General features: G+C 31.1%; 2 protein-coding genes across 2 annotated transcripts; one reads left to right on the top strand and one right to left on the bottom strand.

Moving 5' to 3' along the window:
* The first annotated feature begins 5,572 nt into the window (after positions 1-5,572).
* Positions 5,573-12,320, top strand: LOC114175330 (auxin response factor 19-like). The gene is made up of 14 exons (XM_028060110.1): positions 5,573-5,981; positions 6,113-6,448; positions 7,319-7,431; positions 7,525-7,620; positions 7,703-7,759; positions 7,851-8,006; positions 8,107-8,191; positions 8,455-8,545; positions 8,629-8,793; positions 8,878-9,073; positions 9,188-9,326; positions 9,416-11,334; positions 11,425-11,612; positions 11,702-12,320. The coding sequence occupies exons 2-14, from the start codon at positions 6,406-6,408 to the stop codon at positions 11,883-11,885; spliced, it is 3,432 nt and encodes a 1,143-aa protein (XP_027915911.1). The 5' UTR covers positions 5,573-5,981; positions 6,113-6,405; the 3' UTR covers positions 11,886-12,320.
* A 796-nt stretch (positions 12,321-13,116) lies between these two features.
* On the bottom strand, positions 13,117-15,271 carry LOC114179386 (20 kDa chaperonin, chloroplastic-like). Its single transcript, XM_028065713.1, has 6 exons — positions 15,216-15,271; positions 14,811-14,986; positions 14,484-14,663; positions 14,212-14,367; positions 13,662-13,739; positions 13,117-13,439 (listed from the first exon to the last, which is right to left on the bottom strand). The coding sequence occupies exons 2-6, from the start codon at positions 14,979-14,981 to the stop codon at positions 13,266-13,268; spliced, it is 759 nt and encodes a 252-aa protein (XP_027921514.1). The 5' UTR covers positions 14,982-14,986; positions 15,216-15,271; the 3' UTR covers positions 13,117-13,265.
* Between the last annotated feature and the right edge of the window lie 4,824 nt (positions 15,272-20,095).

Genomic DNA, 20,095 nt, shown 5'->3' with positions numbered 1-20,095 from the left:
AAGTATTTGAGTTTTTCATCTTCCTTCATATCACAATCAAAGGAGAAGGAATATCATACAAATTAACATTTTAGACATATAGTGAATGAACATCTAACGTAAAGATTTTATAAGCATACTTGGATCCTTGTAAGAAAAGTTATAAAATATAATTGTAATATTGTTCGACAAATAATTTTAAAGTCTTATAAATTTAGAAAAAAATTAAATTTGAATTACTCTATTTATATTTTTGATATTTTTAAAAATTTTATTTAGATAAATAAACTAATTTTCTTTTATTTAAAATTCTTAGTTATAAATATGTATCTATGCATTGTGTATGTATAGATAACATATAGGGAGAAGTGTCTTTAATGTGATAATGAGATAATTTATAAAAACAAATTAAGAGCATATCAAATTGTAAACCATTTTCTATAAAAAGGTATTATTTGCATTTTAGATGCAAAGAAAAGCACATTGGAAAAAGCCAAATCTAACTCATCGAATCAAATTAATACAATATCTTTGGCCACAGAAATAGCAACAAATGTGCACCATTCATTTATGCTTAAGACTATGGTAACACAAACCAACCCAAATTTTGCAAATTTTCTACACATAATTTATTCAAAATCCAATTTGATTTGATGCGAATAGCTTCCACGTGAGCAACAACTTCTTGTGGCTAATATTTGAAATCTTAACTTCCTCACACGGACTACAATGCAAAGAGAACCCAACATACATTACCTGAACATTCCCAATAAATAATTTAATTTAAATTTATAGGTTTCTTACATTTAAAATCGATATAAAAGTTTAAATAAAATTTACGTACTATATGTGAGCTGAAATTTCTAAAACGTATACCAATATTTATCAATAATAACAAGTTTATGTTAAAATAAGAAAGAAAATCGTTAATATTAGCTTTTAAGTTTCTGTCTACATTTATATTGTATTAAAATAATATAATTTAAAAAATATAAAAAACAATAAAAATAAGATTTATATGATTATTTGTGAGTTGATGAATTATCCAGTTATATTTAGATAAAAAATTATATAAATATAAATTCGTAAATAATAACTATTTTAATTTAATAAAAGATAAAATTGTTTAATTAAACATGACACGAAACATAGTCCTAAAAATTATATCTTTTTATATGGTTCGATTCAATTTTTATTGATGTTATATCTCTTCGATCTTCGGTAAATCTCTTCTTCGATAGATTTAACAAAAAGAAAAAAAAACACTTTTACATATATTTTTATAAAAATAAATTAAATAAAAATATACTTAAAATAACTAAAAATATAGATAATTTAACGACTAAATTAATAATTAAATCGGTATCGATGAAATAATAACAATAGTAATAAATACTTAGTTCTTAAATGTTGATACGAATATTAGTTTTAGTTTTTTGTCTTTTAAAATTCAATTAAAGTCGTATTTACAAAATTGATTTTAGTTGTATTTTTTAACATGAAATAATAAAAAAAACTAATATCATATTAAATAAGAAAAATGTATTTGTAAATATGTTGAGTTTGAAATAATATTTGACGATTTAAGTTTATTTATTTATTTTAAATTTGAATTTAGAGAAGGCACAAGGAGGAAGGCTCCCAGAAAGGGAAGTTGAGTATTGGAGTGAAAAAATGATTATATTGTGGAACAAATTGTGACATGTGTTTCACATACTCAAAACCTTGAAAAAAGGGTTACTTATTAAGATGTTTGGAAAGAAAATCAGGTCTAAGGCCATTTGAGTATAAATTGTAGAAAAGTTGAAATATGATATAAAAATTTGACTTTTATTTCGTCCATTTTTTTTCTTTGTGCTTAATATTGGCAACTTAATAACTTCAAGTCAATGTATATACATTTCGAATAATGTCTATAGAGAGATTGATTGCATCTTCCTTGGTTACAAAGCAACTATCCATATGGGGTGTTTCATTCTCCTTCCCACTTTATCTCACTCCAACATTTTTAGTTTTTTTTTTTCCAACAAAAAAACTTGCACGTAGACATGTCAAAGTGAACTAACCTGACTCACATGGGTTGACTCACCACGACCCGGGTTGAAAATAAGTGAAGTTAACCCGACTCACTTTATGGTGAGCCAGAAATTTTACAACCCAGTTCAACCCACCACAGGTTGGTAGGTTAAGTGGGTTGGCTCACCAACTCACATAAAAAATTACTTATGTATTTATTTTTAAGTTTTCATATATTTAAATAATTATTTAAACAAATCATGAGATGACAATCATAGGAATCAATGTCTTCATCATGCTCACCACCCATATATGATGAATTATTTTCAAAAAAGTGTCATATAGTCCAAGAAAACATGGCTAATATTACACATTTTCTGTCATGGTATTCAACAAAATATAAATAAAAAAACTACACATTTTTGTCATGCTAATTTAGAAAATTGTTTTGATAAGACACTTGTAATTTACTATAAAGATTATAGTTAAAGATTAAAGTATCAACGGATATAACTTGACAATCAAATCAATTAAACATTCAAACTATTTAAATATTGAACAACTTTTTAGTATTTAAAAATATAAAATTGTGAACCTATATAATTATAGGTAGTAAATAATTATTAAAAAGATAAAAAAAATTATAAAAAAATGTTGGTGGGTTAAATGAGTCAGGTTGAGTTGAGTTCAACCCACTTAAAAAAAAAAAACTAAATTCTTTTCAACCCAACCTAACTCGAATCCATAATGAATTAAATTGACTCACAGGTTCAAATTCATTTTGACATTTCAACTTGCATGTCTATATTAACAGGAAAGTTTGTTTATATCTTAATATTATTATTATTATTATTATTATTGATGTTCTACTCTTCACAAAAAGACTACTTCAAAAAATAGAAGACTAATTTTACTATATTTAAATATGTATTTTTGACTAAATTATTATTTTTATTTATATTTTGGAATCTTTTCCCTTTTTATGTAGTATGTATAAATATTATCTTCTATAGATTAAATACAATTAAATTCTTAGTTTTCTCTGTCCCTTTTTTGATTGTGATGTAAAATGAAAAAGCAAAATAAAAGAAAAGGTAATTCTTTATTTTATTTTTCTTAAAATTACAACTTTTATTACATGTATTGACCTTTTAAATAAATACTAAACTATATTTCAAAATAAATAAACGAAGCAATAATAGCTCACTGAGAAAAATATGCTCCGAAGCAATTCTCTTCGAATTTTATAAATAAACACTGTCATAGATTGTTAAAAATATCTGCATAACTTCAATATAGAGATATATTTCATTTGATTTGTTGTCTTGATCACTGTTCTCCTTCCTAATGCAAGAAAAAAAAAACGCGTTTCAAAATTATGAACTATATATTTGAGAAAATTTGGATTTTTTTATTTTAATATATGATGCACGAATATAATATGTGTATCGAATACAACACGTATATGATACGTCGATATGTTTATTTTAAAAACTAATAGGACACGAAACGTGATAGATACGCGATACATGAATATTGAACAATGAATACAATATTTCTTAAAAACATAATAAATATATGATTGTTATTGTGTTAATCTAAATTAAAACTATATGTACTAAAGTTATCAACATTAAAAAATATAAACTATTGTCATTATAAAAGTACCACTGTAAGAAAACTCTTAAATAATGACCAATTTTAGTAACTAAAATTATGTTAGAGACCAATTTCCTAATTAGAGACCAATTTATAGACTAATTATTTTGGTAGTCAAAACCTTGATAACTAATGTTATTGACAAATTATTTTGTTAGTCAAAGCCTTGGTAACTAATGTTAGTGGCCAATTTAGAAATCAATTCATAATAAAAATTATTTTAATTATCAATTTAGAGACTAATTATAATTTTTTTTGAATTATTTTAGATGCCAATAATTTTTAATTTTTAGATTAATACTTAAATTGATTACTATATAGTCACTAATTATTTTTGTTATTAAAATTGATCATTATTCAAAAATTTTCTTGTACTATATTATAACTTTGTAAATTAGATACTCCACGAATAAGTATCAATAAGATATCCTGAAATATCAAATACGGATATATGTGGAACACATATACAACCCAAATTAAAATATCGGTACATATTGCATTTTAACTCTTATTTTAATATCTATAGTAAAAGGTACGTATGACATCCTTGTTTAATCACAGGCAGTGGAAGCAATGAGTTCATTGGTGTTTTTAGATCTGCGTCATAAAACAGTAATCGGGTGTTAAAGTTCAAGCAACGATCACTAACTTTTGTTTTTTTAATGAAATTAACATGAAATTTGACTTGAAACATTAAAGATTAGACACATCCCAACTTAAATTGGCTTGCATTAGAAGTTGGAATTCAACCTAAAGGCACATCCTACTACTGATAGAGAAATTTTGGTCTGTGTTACTTAATAATAATAATAATAATAAAATAAATAATAATTTTAAAGAAAGAGTTTAAATTTTTTTATTCAATTAAGTTTGGGGAGATTCATGCCATAAAAGAAGAAGACATAGACTAAGAAAGCATTTTGGGCATCCTATTTTTTCGCAAAATTCATGAAATATTAACGTTTTGGATAATTAAGGTATATAAAACATGATTAATTAAGGTAATATGATTTTTGAAGCAGGAATCAAGGTTTGACATGTGAATCTCCTGCTTTTTCGATTAGTGGCTGCCGTAGTCTTGCATATAATAATAATCTTCTTTCCATTTTCTTTTTTCGATACTTTTTCATTTGCCAAGAATCAAATACTAATTATGAATGCCACGAAGCAAGATCCAAAGCCTTTCAAATTCAGTTTCGAAGACGCAAAGAAAGGAATTTTAAAAGAATAAAAATAGTAACATTAGGGTAAATTTTGTGCTTAAATTTTTAGTGAAAGATAATCCCAATTATTTTCGTTAGTCAAAAGTGTAGAGTAACATATTTATAATAATCATGGTATTTCACATTTCTTAAATGACTTTTATATCCTCGTAGGACCAAGCATCCACCAAGAATCTAAAAAAGGGGCGATGCAATAATTAAAATATTCCATAATTAAAGAAATTAAAGCCTCAACGGTGTTACATGTTCATGTACCTGTTCACAGAAAATGTTGATTAAAAGGTTAATTCTTCATCACATGGACCCCAACTTTTTTTCTGAGATCAGTCGCTTTACCAGTTCAACCTCCAACAATAAAAAATACTATTTTTTTTCACTTAACACAATTTAATTTACTTCAACCATGGTAGCCAAAAGAAAAAGGCACCACACGCTGGAATCTGAGCTCTGCACTGAATATTGGGCCCAAGTTTTGTAATCACGAGGAGTAATTTCACGAAAAAACAAATGGAAGATAAATTTGTCATTCCCATAATTATTATATACTAATATTTTTTATCAATGTTTAATACGAAAATTTAACACTTAAAAAGTTTTGGTTATGTGCCTACTTGATAAATGTGTATCTGTGATTGGTTAAAATGGTTTAAGTTACAGTGTAAGTTTTGAGGTGGAAGATGTTGTTTTCACCTTATCTGATAGCATTAGAATGTGTTACTGTTATGGCAGTTTTTGGCATAAAAGAAGAAGAGCGTGTATGTATCGTAATTGAGGAACGTTAATACGTGTGTCTGCGTTTATTGCAAAAACCTTACTTAGCTTTAGCTTAGTTGTTTAACCATGTCTGTCTGTGATTCACTGCTTTGGTCTATATTTGATGTCGGCTTGTTCAGTTCACACACACAGAAATAAAGCTGTCTTGCTTTTCTTTGCCCTCTGCTTTCTCTTTCTCTCTCTTTCTTTCTACTTTGATCTCTGCTGCATCATCTGTTGTGCCACCTCAATCCCCAGAAACAACAGTGCATACCCATTTCATGCTTTTCTATTTTGGTCACTTCTTCTCTATGTTCTTTTGTCCACCCTCATGAATATGTTGCCTGCAAGGTGATTCTTTTACGTCATACTCGGACATAACTGGGGTTTCATCACTCTTTTTTTTCTATTGCCCCTTCTTTTGTTTTTCTTTCTTTTGTTGTTTGGTGGGGTTGTCGAGTTCACTTCTTTCGGCTGCACAGGTTTTCGCTTCTTGGAAATCATCACCTTCACTGCTTTTCCATCCTCTCCTGATGCGGCTTGTGGTTTTCACATGTGTGTCTGGAATCCTCGGATGTTAAGCTGTTGAATTTGGAGTTTGCAATTAGTTGCATTTGAGGGAAAGGGGTCAGCTTTTTTGTTGATCCTTGTGTTCGTTTCTGGGGCAGTGCTGGATGAATTGAAGTTATGAAAAAGCTGTGGAACAAGGGCAAATCTTGGTGCTAGAAAAGGCCATGTTGTGAATTTCTTTTGGGTGATTTTTTCATTGGTCGTAATGAAGGCTCCATCCAATAGTTTCTTGCCTAATTCTGGCGAAGGTGGATTTTTTCAAACCTTACCGCTTCACCATTCATCTTTCTCTCTCTCTTTTTCTGCTTGTGTTTTCCTATTTCATGATTCATCAAGCATAATCCTCTTCAGTGGCTCCTAGGATGATTCTTTTCTTGGAAAATACTACTTTTGTGTTGTTAAATTAAACAAATGGCATTTCAGATGAAATCTGTATAGGCATTCGAGTTCAAAAACTGGGTGACTGTCAAATGGCTTTATTACACATGCAATAAATAACTGACCATTTTTTTCTCCTGAAAAATGAAGAGAACTGTTTTCATCTTTCTGTGTATGCTTTAGCCTTATAGAGTTTTTACTTAGTTTGGTTTGTTATCAAGTGCAGTAATAACATGGCAAAAATTGAGCAAAAGGGTCACCTGTTGCTTCTGAAGTTTCATTACAAGTAGAGAAACGGTGAATATGTTTGCGTGATAGTCTTCAGAGAGAATAAGATTCCTGTGTAATAAAATATCTAAGAAAAGAAAAGGGTTTTCACTTTAATTTATTTACCTTCCCTGTATATTCTTCTCACGAGAGGAATATGCAAGATCTGTTCCTTTGCTTTTTGCACTAAAAATGCTTTTTGGCAATTCTAAATACATGTTAAAGCTGCTGCGCCTAAGAAATATTCATTATTAAAGAATTTTATATGTCTTTATTCTATAATTCTATAATAATATATCCTTTTGAAATCTGCATCTGTTCTTCAATAGCATGCTTGAAGAAATTGTACATAATTGGATTCAACAATTTCAGTATTTTTCTCTGTTTCAGACCAAAAAAGGCATTTAAGAAAACAAAGAGTTATATAATGTCTGTTAAAAGGGGTAATAACAGTTTGTTTGTTTTGTTAGCAGGGGAAAGGAAGATGATAAATTCAGAGTTATGGCATGCTTGTGCTGGACCTTTGGTGTCTCTACCTCCTGTTGGAAGTCTTGTGGTGTACTTCCCCCAAGGACACAGCGAACAAGTATACTTCATATACCATGATTCTATTCTACGAACTTCGTATTTCTGCATTTTGAATTCTGATATATGTTCTCTGTGATACTATAACTTGCAGGTTGCAGCTTCCATGCAAAAGGAGACCGATTTCATTCCCAGTTACCCTAACCTTCCCTCCAAGTTGATTTGCATGCTTCACAATGTTGCGTTGCATGTACGTCCACTTCCCACATTCGACGCAGTGTTGATTTGTCTGATTTAATACATCATATGATTCTGTTGTGTATTTTTTCCAGGCTGATCCTGAAACTGATGAGGTCTATGCACAGATGACTCTTCAACCTGTAAACAAAGTATGTTAACTGTTCAATCTGAGAACTTGTTTATTTCCCAACCCGTGCCTATGGTTAAACAAATATTGTTTGAATTGGGTGGCTCTTACAGTATGAGAAAGAAGCAATTCTGGCATCAGACATGGGTCTGAAACAAAACCGTCAACCTACTGAGTTCTTCTGCAAAACACTTACAGCTAGTGACACCAGCACTCATGGTGGATTTTCTGTGCCACGTAGAGCAGCTGAGAAAATATTCCCGACTCTGGTACGTGCATGACATTTCCATTTTCTGTTTATTCTTTGGAGCTAGAGCTATAATCATAAGAAATTTGCATGCTGACTGTATAACTGTGTTTGTTTGATAGGACTATTCAATGCAACCTCCTGCTCAGGAGCTTGTAGCCAAGGATTTGCATGATAATACATGGCCATTTAGACATATTTATAGGGGTATTATCTCTGTGACATGTTTTTTATTCATTGCCATCTTTCTTAAATATATTTCACCATTGAAATCTAGTGCTTTGTAAACTAAACTGCTATGGCTTATGTCATCGCTTTACTGGTGCAAATCGTTTTGTTTAAACTAGAAAAAAAAAAAAACCCTTCTTAGTATGTGGTTTTTTTACCTTATTGTGAACATAGAAAGTGTGTAATTGATTTTTACAGATTTTGAATGCTAATTGCTAAACTTGGTTGCACATCGGCTACAGGACAACCAAAGAGGCATCTCTTAACTACAGGTTGGAGTGTATTTGTAAGCACAAAAAGACTGCTTGCAGGAGATTCTGTTCTTTTTATCAGGTTAAATATATTTTGTTTTGCACAGACATTTGTGGAATATTTTTGACCCTTGTTACTGAGAAATTTTTTTGGGTTATTTTTAGAGATGAAAAGAAGCATCTTCTTTTAGGTATAAGGCGTGCTAACAGACAGCAACCAGCACTGTCTTCATCAGTAATATCCAGTGACAGCATGCATATTGGCATCCTTGCTGCTGCTGCTCATGCTGCTGCAAACAACAGCCCTTTCACTATATTTTACAATCCAAGGTACTATTTGGCATGTGTGTTATTATCATGTGATAACATGGCATGCAATGCCTCCATTGAATAGCGATCCTCTGAATTTGACAGGGCAAGCCCCTCTGAATTTGTTGTTCCACTGGCCAAGTACAACAAAGCCATGTACACTCAAGTTTCTCTTGGAATGAGATTTAGAATGATGTTTGAAACTGAGGAATCTGGAGTACGCAGATATATGGGGACAATAACTGGGATCACTGACTTGGATCCTGTCCGATGGAAAAACTCACAATGGCGCAATATTCAGGTATTGTTAAAATGTTTATTTCTTATGAAGAAATACACTCATTATTTGGTAACTGGATATATCATCATAGAAAAAGTTTATGAATGAACAATATCAAACCTGAACTGTTTATAGGTTGGATGGGATGAATCAACAGCTGGTGAGCGCCCCAGCAGAGTTTCAATCTGGGAAATAGAACCAGTAGTTACTCCTTTCTATATTTGTCCACCTCCATTTTTTAGGCCCAAGTTCCCCAGGCAACCAGGAATGCCAGGTACCAATGCTTCATCCTCAACTAGTTCAGGTTTCTTTTACAGATGGTGAGTGAGTGGTGACAGATGATCCTTGCAATTGATTTTACAGATGAGGAGTCAGATATGGAGAATGCTTTCAAGAGAGGTATGCCCTGGCTTGGAGATGAGTTTGGCATGAAGGATGCATCAAGTTCAATCTTTCCTGGTTTTAGTTTAGTTCAGTGGATGAGCATGCAACCCAATAATCAGCTTTCAGCGGCTCAATCAGGATGTTACCCATCCATGCTTCCATCTAATACCCTTCAGGGTAACCTTCCCACCGAAGACCCATCCAAGTTATTGAACTTTCAAGCTCCTGTTCTCTCTTCCCCAACTCTTCAATTAAACAAACCCAATCTACCAAATCAAATCAACCAGTTGCAACAGCCCCCAGTGTCATGGCCTCAGCAGCAACAGTTGCAGCAACAGCAGCAACAACAACAACAGCTGCAGCAGCAGCAGCAACAACAGCAGCTACAGCAACAACAACAGCTGCAGCAACAACAGCAGCAGCAACTACAGTCATTATTGCAAATACCAATGAACCATCTCCAGCAGCAGAGGCAACAGCAGCTGCCTGAGCCACAGAACCTGCCATTGCTGCAGCAAATGCCTCAACAGCTAGGACAGCAGCCCCAGAAACAGCAACAGCAGAGTCAACATGCTAGTCTTATGAATAATGGGGTAGTTTCTTCTAACCAGATTACAAGTCAGTTTGTACAACCACCAATGGCATATGGTCAGCTTCAGCAGCAACAATTACTCTCAGGAGGTATCCAAACCCAGCAAGGTATTCAGTCAGCTAGTAAGAATACATTCCCATTGACATCCTTACCGCATGATTCACAATTTCAACAACAGATAGACCAACAAGCTAACCTCTTACTGAGGCAACAACAACAACAACAACAGCAGACACAGTTGCAACAATCTCCACTGCAGTTGTTGCAACAAAACCTGCCACAGATAGCACCACAACAACAACCGCCTGCCACTCAAATGTTACAGCAAAATCCCTCAGAGCAACAACTCCACCTACAGTTTCTACAGAAATTGCAGCACCAACAGCAACAGCAACTTCTTTCTACGTCCACCCCACTATTGCAGCCTCAGCTTCTACCACAACAAAATACTCACCAACAAAACCAGCAATTACCACAGCCCCCACCACCTATATCACATCACCAGCCTCAACAGCTTGTCAATAATGCATGTTCAACAGAGAAGCTTCTCAGCAGCAACAACTTCTCTTCTTCATCTCTTATGCAATCACAACAGAATCCTATGAGCCAATCCCAGAATACACAGAAATCACTTACCACCACCAGAGCTCCCTCTACACTAACAGATGGAGATGCCCCATCATGCTCAACTTCTCCATCTACTAATAATTGCCAGGTGTCTCCTCCAAACCTCCTGAAAAGAAATCAGCAACTACCAGCCCCATTAGGAGGGAGTTTGATGGTAGAGCCCACTAGTAATCTGTTACAGGATCTTCACAGCAAGCCTGACGTGCAAAGCAAACATGAGTTGCTCAATCTAAAAGGACCTGACCAGTTGAAGTATAAAGGGGCAATCACCGATCAGATGGAAGCTTCTTCTTCTGGAACATCTTACTGCCTTGATCCTGGAAATGTCCAACAGAACTTGCCACTTTCGAACTTCTGCATGGAAGGGGATGCCCAATCACACCCAAGAAACAGTTTACCATTTGACACTAATCTGGATGATCTAACCCCTGATACTATGCTTTTAAGGGGATATGACTCTTCAAAAGATCTTCAAAATTTGTTGTCTAACTATGTTGGTGCTCCTAGAGACATTGAAACAGAGCTGTCAACTGCTGACCTCAGTTCCCAGTCGTTTGGAGTGCCAAACATACCTTTCAAGCCTAGTTGCTCAAGTGATGTTGTCATCAACGAAACTGGTGTTCTGAATAATAGTGGCTTGCGGGGCAACCAACCTCCACGAATGCGGACATATACTAAGGTCTGTCGTTTTGTAACAATAGCAATCTGGTTAAAAGTTTTATTAAATTAGATGATGAATTGATATTCAAATTATGTAAAAATTTTGTAGGTTCAAAAGCGTGGCTCTGTTGGAAGATGCATTGATGTTACCCGTTACAGGGGATATGATGAACTTCGGTATGATTTGGCTAAAATGTTTGGGATTGAAGGGCAGCTAGATCATCAAAGGACTGACTGGAAATTAGTATATGTGGATCATGAAAATGACATCCTTCTTGTTGGTGATGACCCTTGGGAGTAAGTAGCTAACTCCTTAATGATTTTTAGGCCTAATCACTACAATTCTGGTTTATTTTTCTTGACCACCAACCTGTAATTCCTTGCAGTGAATTCGTAAGCTGTGTGCAGAGCATAAAGATATTGTCACATTCAGAAGTGCAGCAAATGAGCTTGGATGGGGATTTAGGTGGTAATGTTCCCATCCCCAATCAAGCTTGCAGTGGGACAGACAGTGGCAATGCATGGAGGGGACAATATGAAGATAACTCAGCTGCCTCTTTTAATAGGTAAGGATGCTAAATTCTGACACTCAGAGGTTTGGTGGAGAACCAATAAAACATGAAACTTTGGTTGGTTTGGTGCTTTCTCAAATGGAAAGTAGACATTCATTCCTTAAATGTAGCACCAGCAGATTCCCTCTCTATTGATGCCATGGATCCTATACCTTTCGAGTCGGCTTTTCTTGCGGAAGTCGGATTAGAATTTTGTTTTTTTTTCTTTTCAATTTTTGCCAGGTACAGCAGAATAGCCAGCTAGTGTATAATTAGTGTAAACATTAGTTTTTACTTGTCTCTTGTAAATCTTGTTATGGTTAAAGTTTTATACGGAAGTTTGATGTCTATCTAAGTGATGGCTCAGCAGATAATTGTGAATGCGTGCCAATTCTAGGTGTTACGCTGGCCATTATGGATGAAGAAAAGTTCAGTCTCATTTTGAACTCTTCAATTTCAGAGTTAGCATGCTTCAAATAGCCTTCTGCATATCCATGAGACACCAGCTACACTATACCCAAAGTTTTTTATGTCGCTAATGTAAGCTTTGACACACCGATAACAAAAGTAAAAGTCAAATGTAAAACATGGGGTAAGACTGAATCCATGAAAACATTAATTATTTCACCGAATAATTAGGAAACTAAATCATATTATTCCTAAACTCAGTGGAAACAAAATACATGATTGTTTGCACGTGAGACTAACAAATCTGCCCCGAGACTGAATCTATGCATTTATAAGGTATTTTAAAGACGAATTTAATTATTCTTACTTCAGTAGTGTTAATATGATTAATATATACTCTTATTTAGTAATTTGTTGTGATGAAAAGCCAAACTAAAGTAGTTATCAAGCTTATGAATTCATATCATTAACAATAATTACACTCTTAAGTTATGATGGATTGCATTTTCAAGAAATATCCTCTAAAATATGTGCTATCTTTTGTTCACACGTGTTCTTGATCTTTTTTGTCTTCTGTTATTTAAATCTCTTAAAAATACTTTTTAATTTTTTAAATATTTTGTTTATGGATATTTATAGTATAAGAAGGAAATTTCAGTTTAAGATCTGGATATAATGCTGATCATATTTTAGTTTAATCTTCGGTGTCTCTGATCGATCTACCACACCATCTTATTAGAATCCGAATTCTTTCCCTTCTTCACTCCATTTATATCAATTGCCTCTTGGCTTTTTCCTTAGTATGTGGGTCATGGAAGTGCAGAATATGAAAAGCCGTAGAAAAGAATAATACATATCAAGTCTTCCAATTTTAATTTTAATTCAAACAGTCTAAAGGAACAGAGTTGCAACCACCTACATTCCATGCAGTCATGGCACAAATATCCTTTTCTTCAACATTAACACAAAATTGAGGTTGCAAAATTTGTTACTAGGATAAGATAGCCATGACTTCTGAAGCCCTCAAAGCAATGTAGTTAGAATCATCTTTGCCCTTGAAGTCATTCCCAGCATATTTGGAGTACAGAACAGTATTCCCAGGTACGATGGACAATGGTTTTCTGTTACCTTCCTCGTCCAGAGGTCCCGGACCAACTGCTATCACCTGTTTGAAACATCAAAGCCAGAGTACAAAAAAAAAAAAAAAGAGACAATATAAGATTGTTTCATGTTGTCATGATTTACAAATTATCATCATATACGAAAGAATGAATTAAATTGTTCTCAACCTACTCCTCTGACCACTCGAACAATTTTTTTAAAAGTAATCATTTCTATAACTATACTAACTTTTCAACAAGAGGTCAAGAACAACATGAAAGCTCACCGTTCCAATAGATGGTTTCTCCTTGGTTGCCTCTGTAAGCAACAAACCTCCAGCAGTTTTTTCCTCAGCATCAGCAACCTGCAGTATATATTTAAACAAATCAGCACAGATAACCTCATTAATTCATTTTTAAAGGCACGTAAAATAAGCAGAAATCATATTTCCAGTAAAGGTTACACAGCCTTAAAGCAAAATATGGCAAAAATAAGTTACTAAATGGGTAGAACAATATACCAAGAGTGTTAAAATTTAGAACATATAGTAGATAGTAGTTTAGGGAAATTATTTGAGCTTATGATTCTCTTAAGCCTTTTTAGCTTGTTTCCCAAAAACTATTTAGTGTAACTTATCAAAATAAAAATCATTGTAAATTATTCAAACAAACTTCATGGTATACTTCCTAACGTGATAAAGACTTACTGAATAAACATCTCATTAATTTGTTTAGTGAAAACGCACCCTAAATATGTGATTGACAAATATCATCCGATGCCATTCTCTGCCTAACATCCAACATCAGAATAAACAAAAGCTTAAAAGGGTAACACACCTTTATCAAGACCCTATCGTTCAAGGGTTTAAGATCCTTGACCTCATCAGTTTCAAGGATACCAATGATGTCATCGTCCTTCAGTATAAGATGTTTTGAATCATTGAACTCCACCTCAGTCCCTGCATACTTTGAATACACAACTTCTGCACCAGTCTGTATAAAAGAAATGCATCACATAAGTTCAAATATCAAAGTTAAGAAGAAAACACCCCTTTTTCCCAATCTCCTGCAGTAAAATTTAGAAGAACACATTGAATGTCAATGATCACCTTTACACTAATATCCACTTTGTTCTTCCCAACCGACTTTCCTTCTCCAACAGCAACCACTTCACCCCCTTGAGGTTTGCTTTGAGCAGTTGCTGGCAGTAAAATCCCACCTGCAGTCTTCTCCTCAGCATCCTTAATTTTTACCAGTACTCTGTCACCCAGAGGGCTAACAGTGGTGTGCTGCATCGCGAAATACAATCAGAAACATGTGGCATTGAACAGAAAAACCCAATGCAAAAACAAAAACACTGAAAACAATCCGAGGGTCGGGGCCAAAACTTATATATCTATGTCGACAATCAATAACATGGCAACGACAATAAAGACCTTGGGGGCGACAACAGTGGCAGCTTTGACAACGAGAGAGGGAAACGAGTTTTGCGTGAGAGTGCCAATTCTCACGTGCTCAACGGAATGAAATCGAAGTGTTGTTTTGGGTTGAAATCTTTCAAATGTAGACAAATTCCTCAATGATGCAGTGACTTGTGAGGTTGCCATTGGAGCTGCTCAGACAATGAAACTCAAATTAAACTAAGGAACCTTCGACAACACAACATGTACCTCAAACAATGCTGTTAGAATCGTGCATTGCGTTTTCGTGAATCACACCCACAGCAGCATTAAATTAAGATTTATTTTCGTTCAGATCATCCAATTCAATTTTTAAAATTTTGGAGAGAAACAGCGGTTTTTCTGAGAAGAAGACTAAATATAAGAGAATAGAGAGTGTACCTTATCAAAACTATGCCACGAAGCTTGGAAAGTAAGAGAACAGAAAGATAAATATAAACCCTATGCATTTTCAAACCTCGTTTTGTTTTATTTTATGGGATAATAATAGAAAGTTAACAGAAGTTTCTGGAATTCTATGGTGCACATTTTTTTACTAAAAAAATTATTTTACAAAAGAAAATTACATAAAAAGTATTTTATATTTTCAAATTTTAATATTTATGATAAGTAATGTCATTAACGTAATTACCGACTTAATTTTCTTGCACATGCAAAAAATGCTTTCTTGCATACCTTAACCTTTTCATGATCCAACAAGAAAAAAAAAAAAGGATTGAAATCAGATTTCAAGAAATCATTTTTACTCAGAAAAAAAATCGGTACAAACATTAATTTCACAAAGTCTAAAAAGAATAGAGATGTGAATTTCTAAAGCAAATAGTAAATAAACGAATAAAGTGATAACGAAAAATAAAGCCAAACAAAACTAGATACAAATTGTATAATTGATTAATTTGAAATAAAGAAAAAATTAAAGGAATAAATGGGACAATCAGATGTAAATAGTGAATAAAGTTGGCATTAGAATGACATGCATTAAACAGTATAAAATTCTTGATTTTTTCTATACATACATAACAAAAGCATGTTAACAAAACATGGTAAAGAGAGACTGTTTTTATCTCATTCAATTCATTGTTCTAAAAGTAATTATATGTAGATGTAGCTCACTTAATCAAGAAAACAAAATATATGAATTTATATAAATAAATAAATTACAAATTCTATTTTAGACCGTAAATGTTGGGGTATAATGATGCTTCTATCTTAGAATAATAAAATGTTTTCTTTTTACATTTTTTGAAAATGTGTTCAATTTCAACTATTTGAGATTTACCCAAAAAATTATACTTACGGCGTATTTTCTATGTACACGAAGGAAAAAGGAAATAATAAAATTGTATTCCATTTATTATTTTCAATGAATATTTGTTTTTTTTTTCTTCAATGAAATCTAATAGGATTTCTTTAAGAAAATTTTTTAGTTCATTAATCTATTTAAATTATAAAGACTAGTGTCGATTAGATTTTTATATGAAGAATACTTAAATATTACTGCCTAATATATATCAAACGGACAGAACTATATTAATATAGCAATTAATGTTCTAAAATATTTTTTTTATGAAAGAGGTAAAAGTTTATAAAAAGTGCAGAAATCTTTATTTTGTGATAAAAGTTTATAGACATTTGAGTTAAATCCTACAAAGCATCCCCACAGTGAGTCCCTTGGTATTACTTCCGAGATCGGCCACAAAACCACAAAACTTATGTTTCCGTGCACTCCTTATTTGCTTTATTGAATAATTAAGCTACTGACAAAAATTCATACTTTTGTCAATTTTGTTTTTATTTTTTTTAGAAAATGTTTATATATATTATTTAAAAACAAAAGGTCAAATATTTTTTTTTCTTCAATTTTTAGTAAAAATTAAAATTTGTCCCTCTTGAAAATCTTGAACCAATTTAATCTCACATCTTTATAAATGTGTAGATTTAGTCCTTTAAATCAAATTTTGTTAAAGTATTTCTCAGCTAACATTGAAGCAAACTTGTGTCAAATAAACAAACTAAAATATTATAATGAGATGTGTTTGAAATATCAAATAAACTTAACGAAATTTGGTTAAAATGACTAAATTCACGTATTTATATAGTTGAGAAACTAAATTGGTTTAAGATTTTCAAGTGGTACTAATTCAAATTTTCACCAAAAATTGAATGACCAAAAACATATTTAGCCCTAAATAAAATTGTAAAAAATTACTATTTTTTTAAAATATTCTATATAAAACATTTTTCGTAAAAAAAATTATAAAAATTATTTACAAATTTTATAATTTTGAAGAATGTAATTGTTCACGTATTTTAGAAGAATGAAAAAAAAAATCTCTCAAAATTTATGTATAACTAAAGTTTAGTAAATGAAGTAATGTGAATAACATGGGAAATTAACAAAAAGAAAAATAAAAGTGGTGGTTACCTGATGATAATGGATTAATCCAGATATAAGTAATCTTCCATCTTTAGAAACTTCAACGGCACTGGTGGTGACAAACAATAAACAAAGTAAGCATCAACAAGGAACGTAACGTGTTATATGTAATATAGAGCATAAAGAACACAAATAGATATTTACTAAGCTCGACCAAAAAGTCAAGGACAAATCGAGAAAGTCTCATCACACTTTTTCATTCACGAATTTTTGTTCTTGATGGCCCTTCCATAGTTAGAAACTTCAATTGGCCAACAAATGAACAGAATCACAAAGAAAATAACTTTGCAGTAGCGTAAGGCAGAAACAAATTAACAATCTTCTATGTTATGTGTTTATGGATATCAAATAATAATTATTTATTATTTGTTATCACTTTTTTTGTTATCACTTTAATCAATTATTTATTATTTGCTTTAGAAATTCATACTTTTTTTTTCAAATTTTCGAAATTAATATTTGTATATCTCTTTCCCTTAACCGTTTTAAATGTTTTTTTTAATATATACAAACGTATCATATTATATTATTAAAGAAAAGAGAGGTAAAAAGAAAGTAAGAGACACACGACAAAAAAAAATTGAAATCAGATTTCAAAGAAATAATTTTTTTATTTACAAAAAAATATATTCAAATATTAATTTCACAAATTCGAAAAACAAAATGTGTATTTCTAAGGCAAGTAATAAATGGTTGAGTAACGAAAAATAAAGCCAAAAAAAAAAACAGATAAAAGAATTGCATAATTGAATGATTGATTTTTAAACAAGGAGATGTAAATAAGGTTGGGTGAAATCACGTAACCTTAAATGTAACTAACATAATTTATTTATCTCCTTTTCCATCTATTTGTTATTATTTAAATGGTATAATTTCTTTTTCATCCGGTTGATAATTTTTTTTTTATAACAATGTAATAATAAAATATTAAATATTAAATAACCAATGATGTTTGAAGAAGCAATTACTCTAATTTAAAATTTAAAATAATTATACTAATGAAATAAAATAAAAGAATTCAGTACTCACATCAATATTTAAAAATAAATTATGTATAAAAGGTTTTCCAAATTGAATTAAAACAGACAAGTAACATAAGTAGGGATGGCAACGGGGCGGGGCGGGGCAGGGACGGGTTTCGCTATCCCATACCCATCCCCGCATAAAAAATTCATCCCCATCCCCATACCCAAACCTAACGGGTATCAAACTTTTTTCTCATCCCCATCCCCACCAGGTAACGGGTATAATCTCGTACCCATACCCGTACCCGTGTTCTAACTACTTCAATATTAATTTTTATAAAAGAAAAAAAATTACGGTAAAGAAAACATAATATTATGAAATATTCAATATTAGGAGGATTTTCTTCGATGCCAAGTACCTTAAAATAAATTATAATTGTTTACATTTTATATTAGAATACCAAATAAAATTTCATGTGAACCAAAACATTTATTAAATTTGCAAACTACAACATTGATGAACTTAGTTGATAAAATTAAAAAATATTTCAAAAAAATATAAAAGGAAAACAAATATTCAAATTAAAATATATTTTAAATGTTTGTTTACTTCAATTTTTTAAATTCTAATGAATCTCTTTTTTATACACTAATAAAAGTTATAATATATCACTTGATCAAAATGACACAAAGAACAAATAATAAATATAATAATAAAAGGAAAACAAATATTCAAATTAAAATATATTTTAAATGTTTGTTTACTTCAATTTTTTAAATTATAATAAATCTCTTTTTTATACACTAATAAAAGTTATAATACATCACTTGATCAAAATGACACAAAGAACAAATAATAAACATAATAATAAAATTTTGACATAGATTTTGTATCTTTTGAACTTCAATATATGTTGGATAGTGACAAAAAAATATTCATAGCAATTACATTAAATTTTTATATTGTAGTAAATAAAAGTTATTTATACAATTAAAGTGGAAAAAATTACAGTATGATTAATAGTGAGTTATAAAATAACAAATAATTAGATAGAATATATCGAAATATTATTCTACATGATGAAAATAAACAATAAATAAAAATATTAAAAAACTAACAAATGTGTGTTTTAGAAATAATTTGAGAGACTATCGAAAGAAATCGCACAAAGGAAATCAAATGTATAATTAAGGTATGATAAAATGAAAAATACCTTAGAGAACTAATTATTAAATTACGTTTGAAGTGGTTAAAATTAAATAGAAATATCATTAGTGACCAAAAAATTTGTCATTAAATTACAAATAAATTAGTAATTAAATTGGTCACTAAATCAAGTATCGATTCTATCATTGAATCAGTCACTAATTTAGTCATTAATTCAGACAATAAATCAACTATTACCACCAATGACGAAAAATAGTGACTGATATGGGTTACTGACTAAATCAGTCACCATTTTATGTTTTTCTTGTAGTGAATTATCATATACTATTCCTAAATATCATTATATATATATATATATATATATATATATATATATATATATATAATTTTAACCACTTCAAACAAACATAATTTAAAGTGAAAAAATTACATTATGATTAATAATGAGTTATAAAATAAAAAATAATTAGAAAGAATATATCGAAATATTATTCTACATGATAAAAATAAAAACAATAAATAAAAATATTAAAAAACTAACAAATGTGTGTTTTAGAAATAATTTGAGAGATTATCGAAAAAAATCACACAAAGGAAATCAAATGTATAACTAAGGTATGATAAGACGAAAAATATCTTAGAGAACTAAGAAAACTTTTCAAATATCAACATATATACTTAATGGTTGAAA

Source organism: Vigna unguiculata, chromosome 3 (genome assembly GCF_004118075.2).
Source record: "Vigna unguiculata cultivar IT97K-499-35 chromosome 3, ASM411807v1, whole genome shotgun sequence".
NCBI lineage: Eukaryota > Viridiplantae > Streptophyta > Magnoliopsida > Fabales > Fabaceae > Vigna > Vigna unguiculata.
The sequence above is the reverse complement of the archived record's forward strand: the minus strand, read 5'-3'. Positions and strand labels throughout refer to the sequence as shown.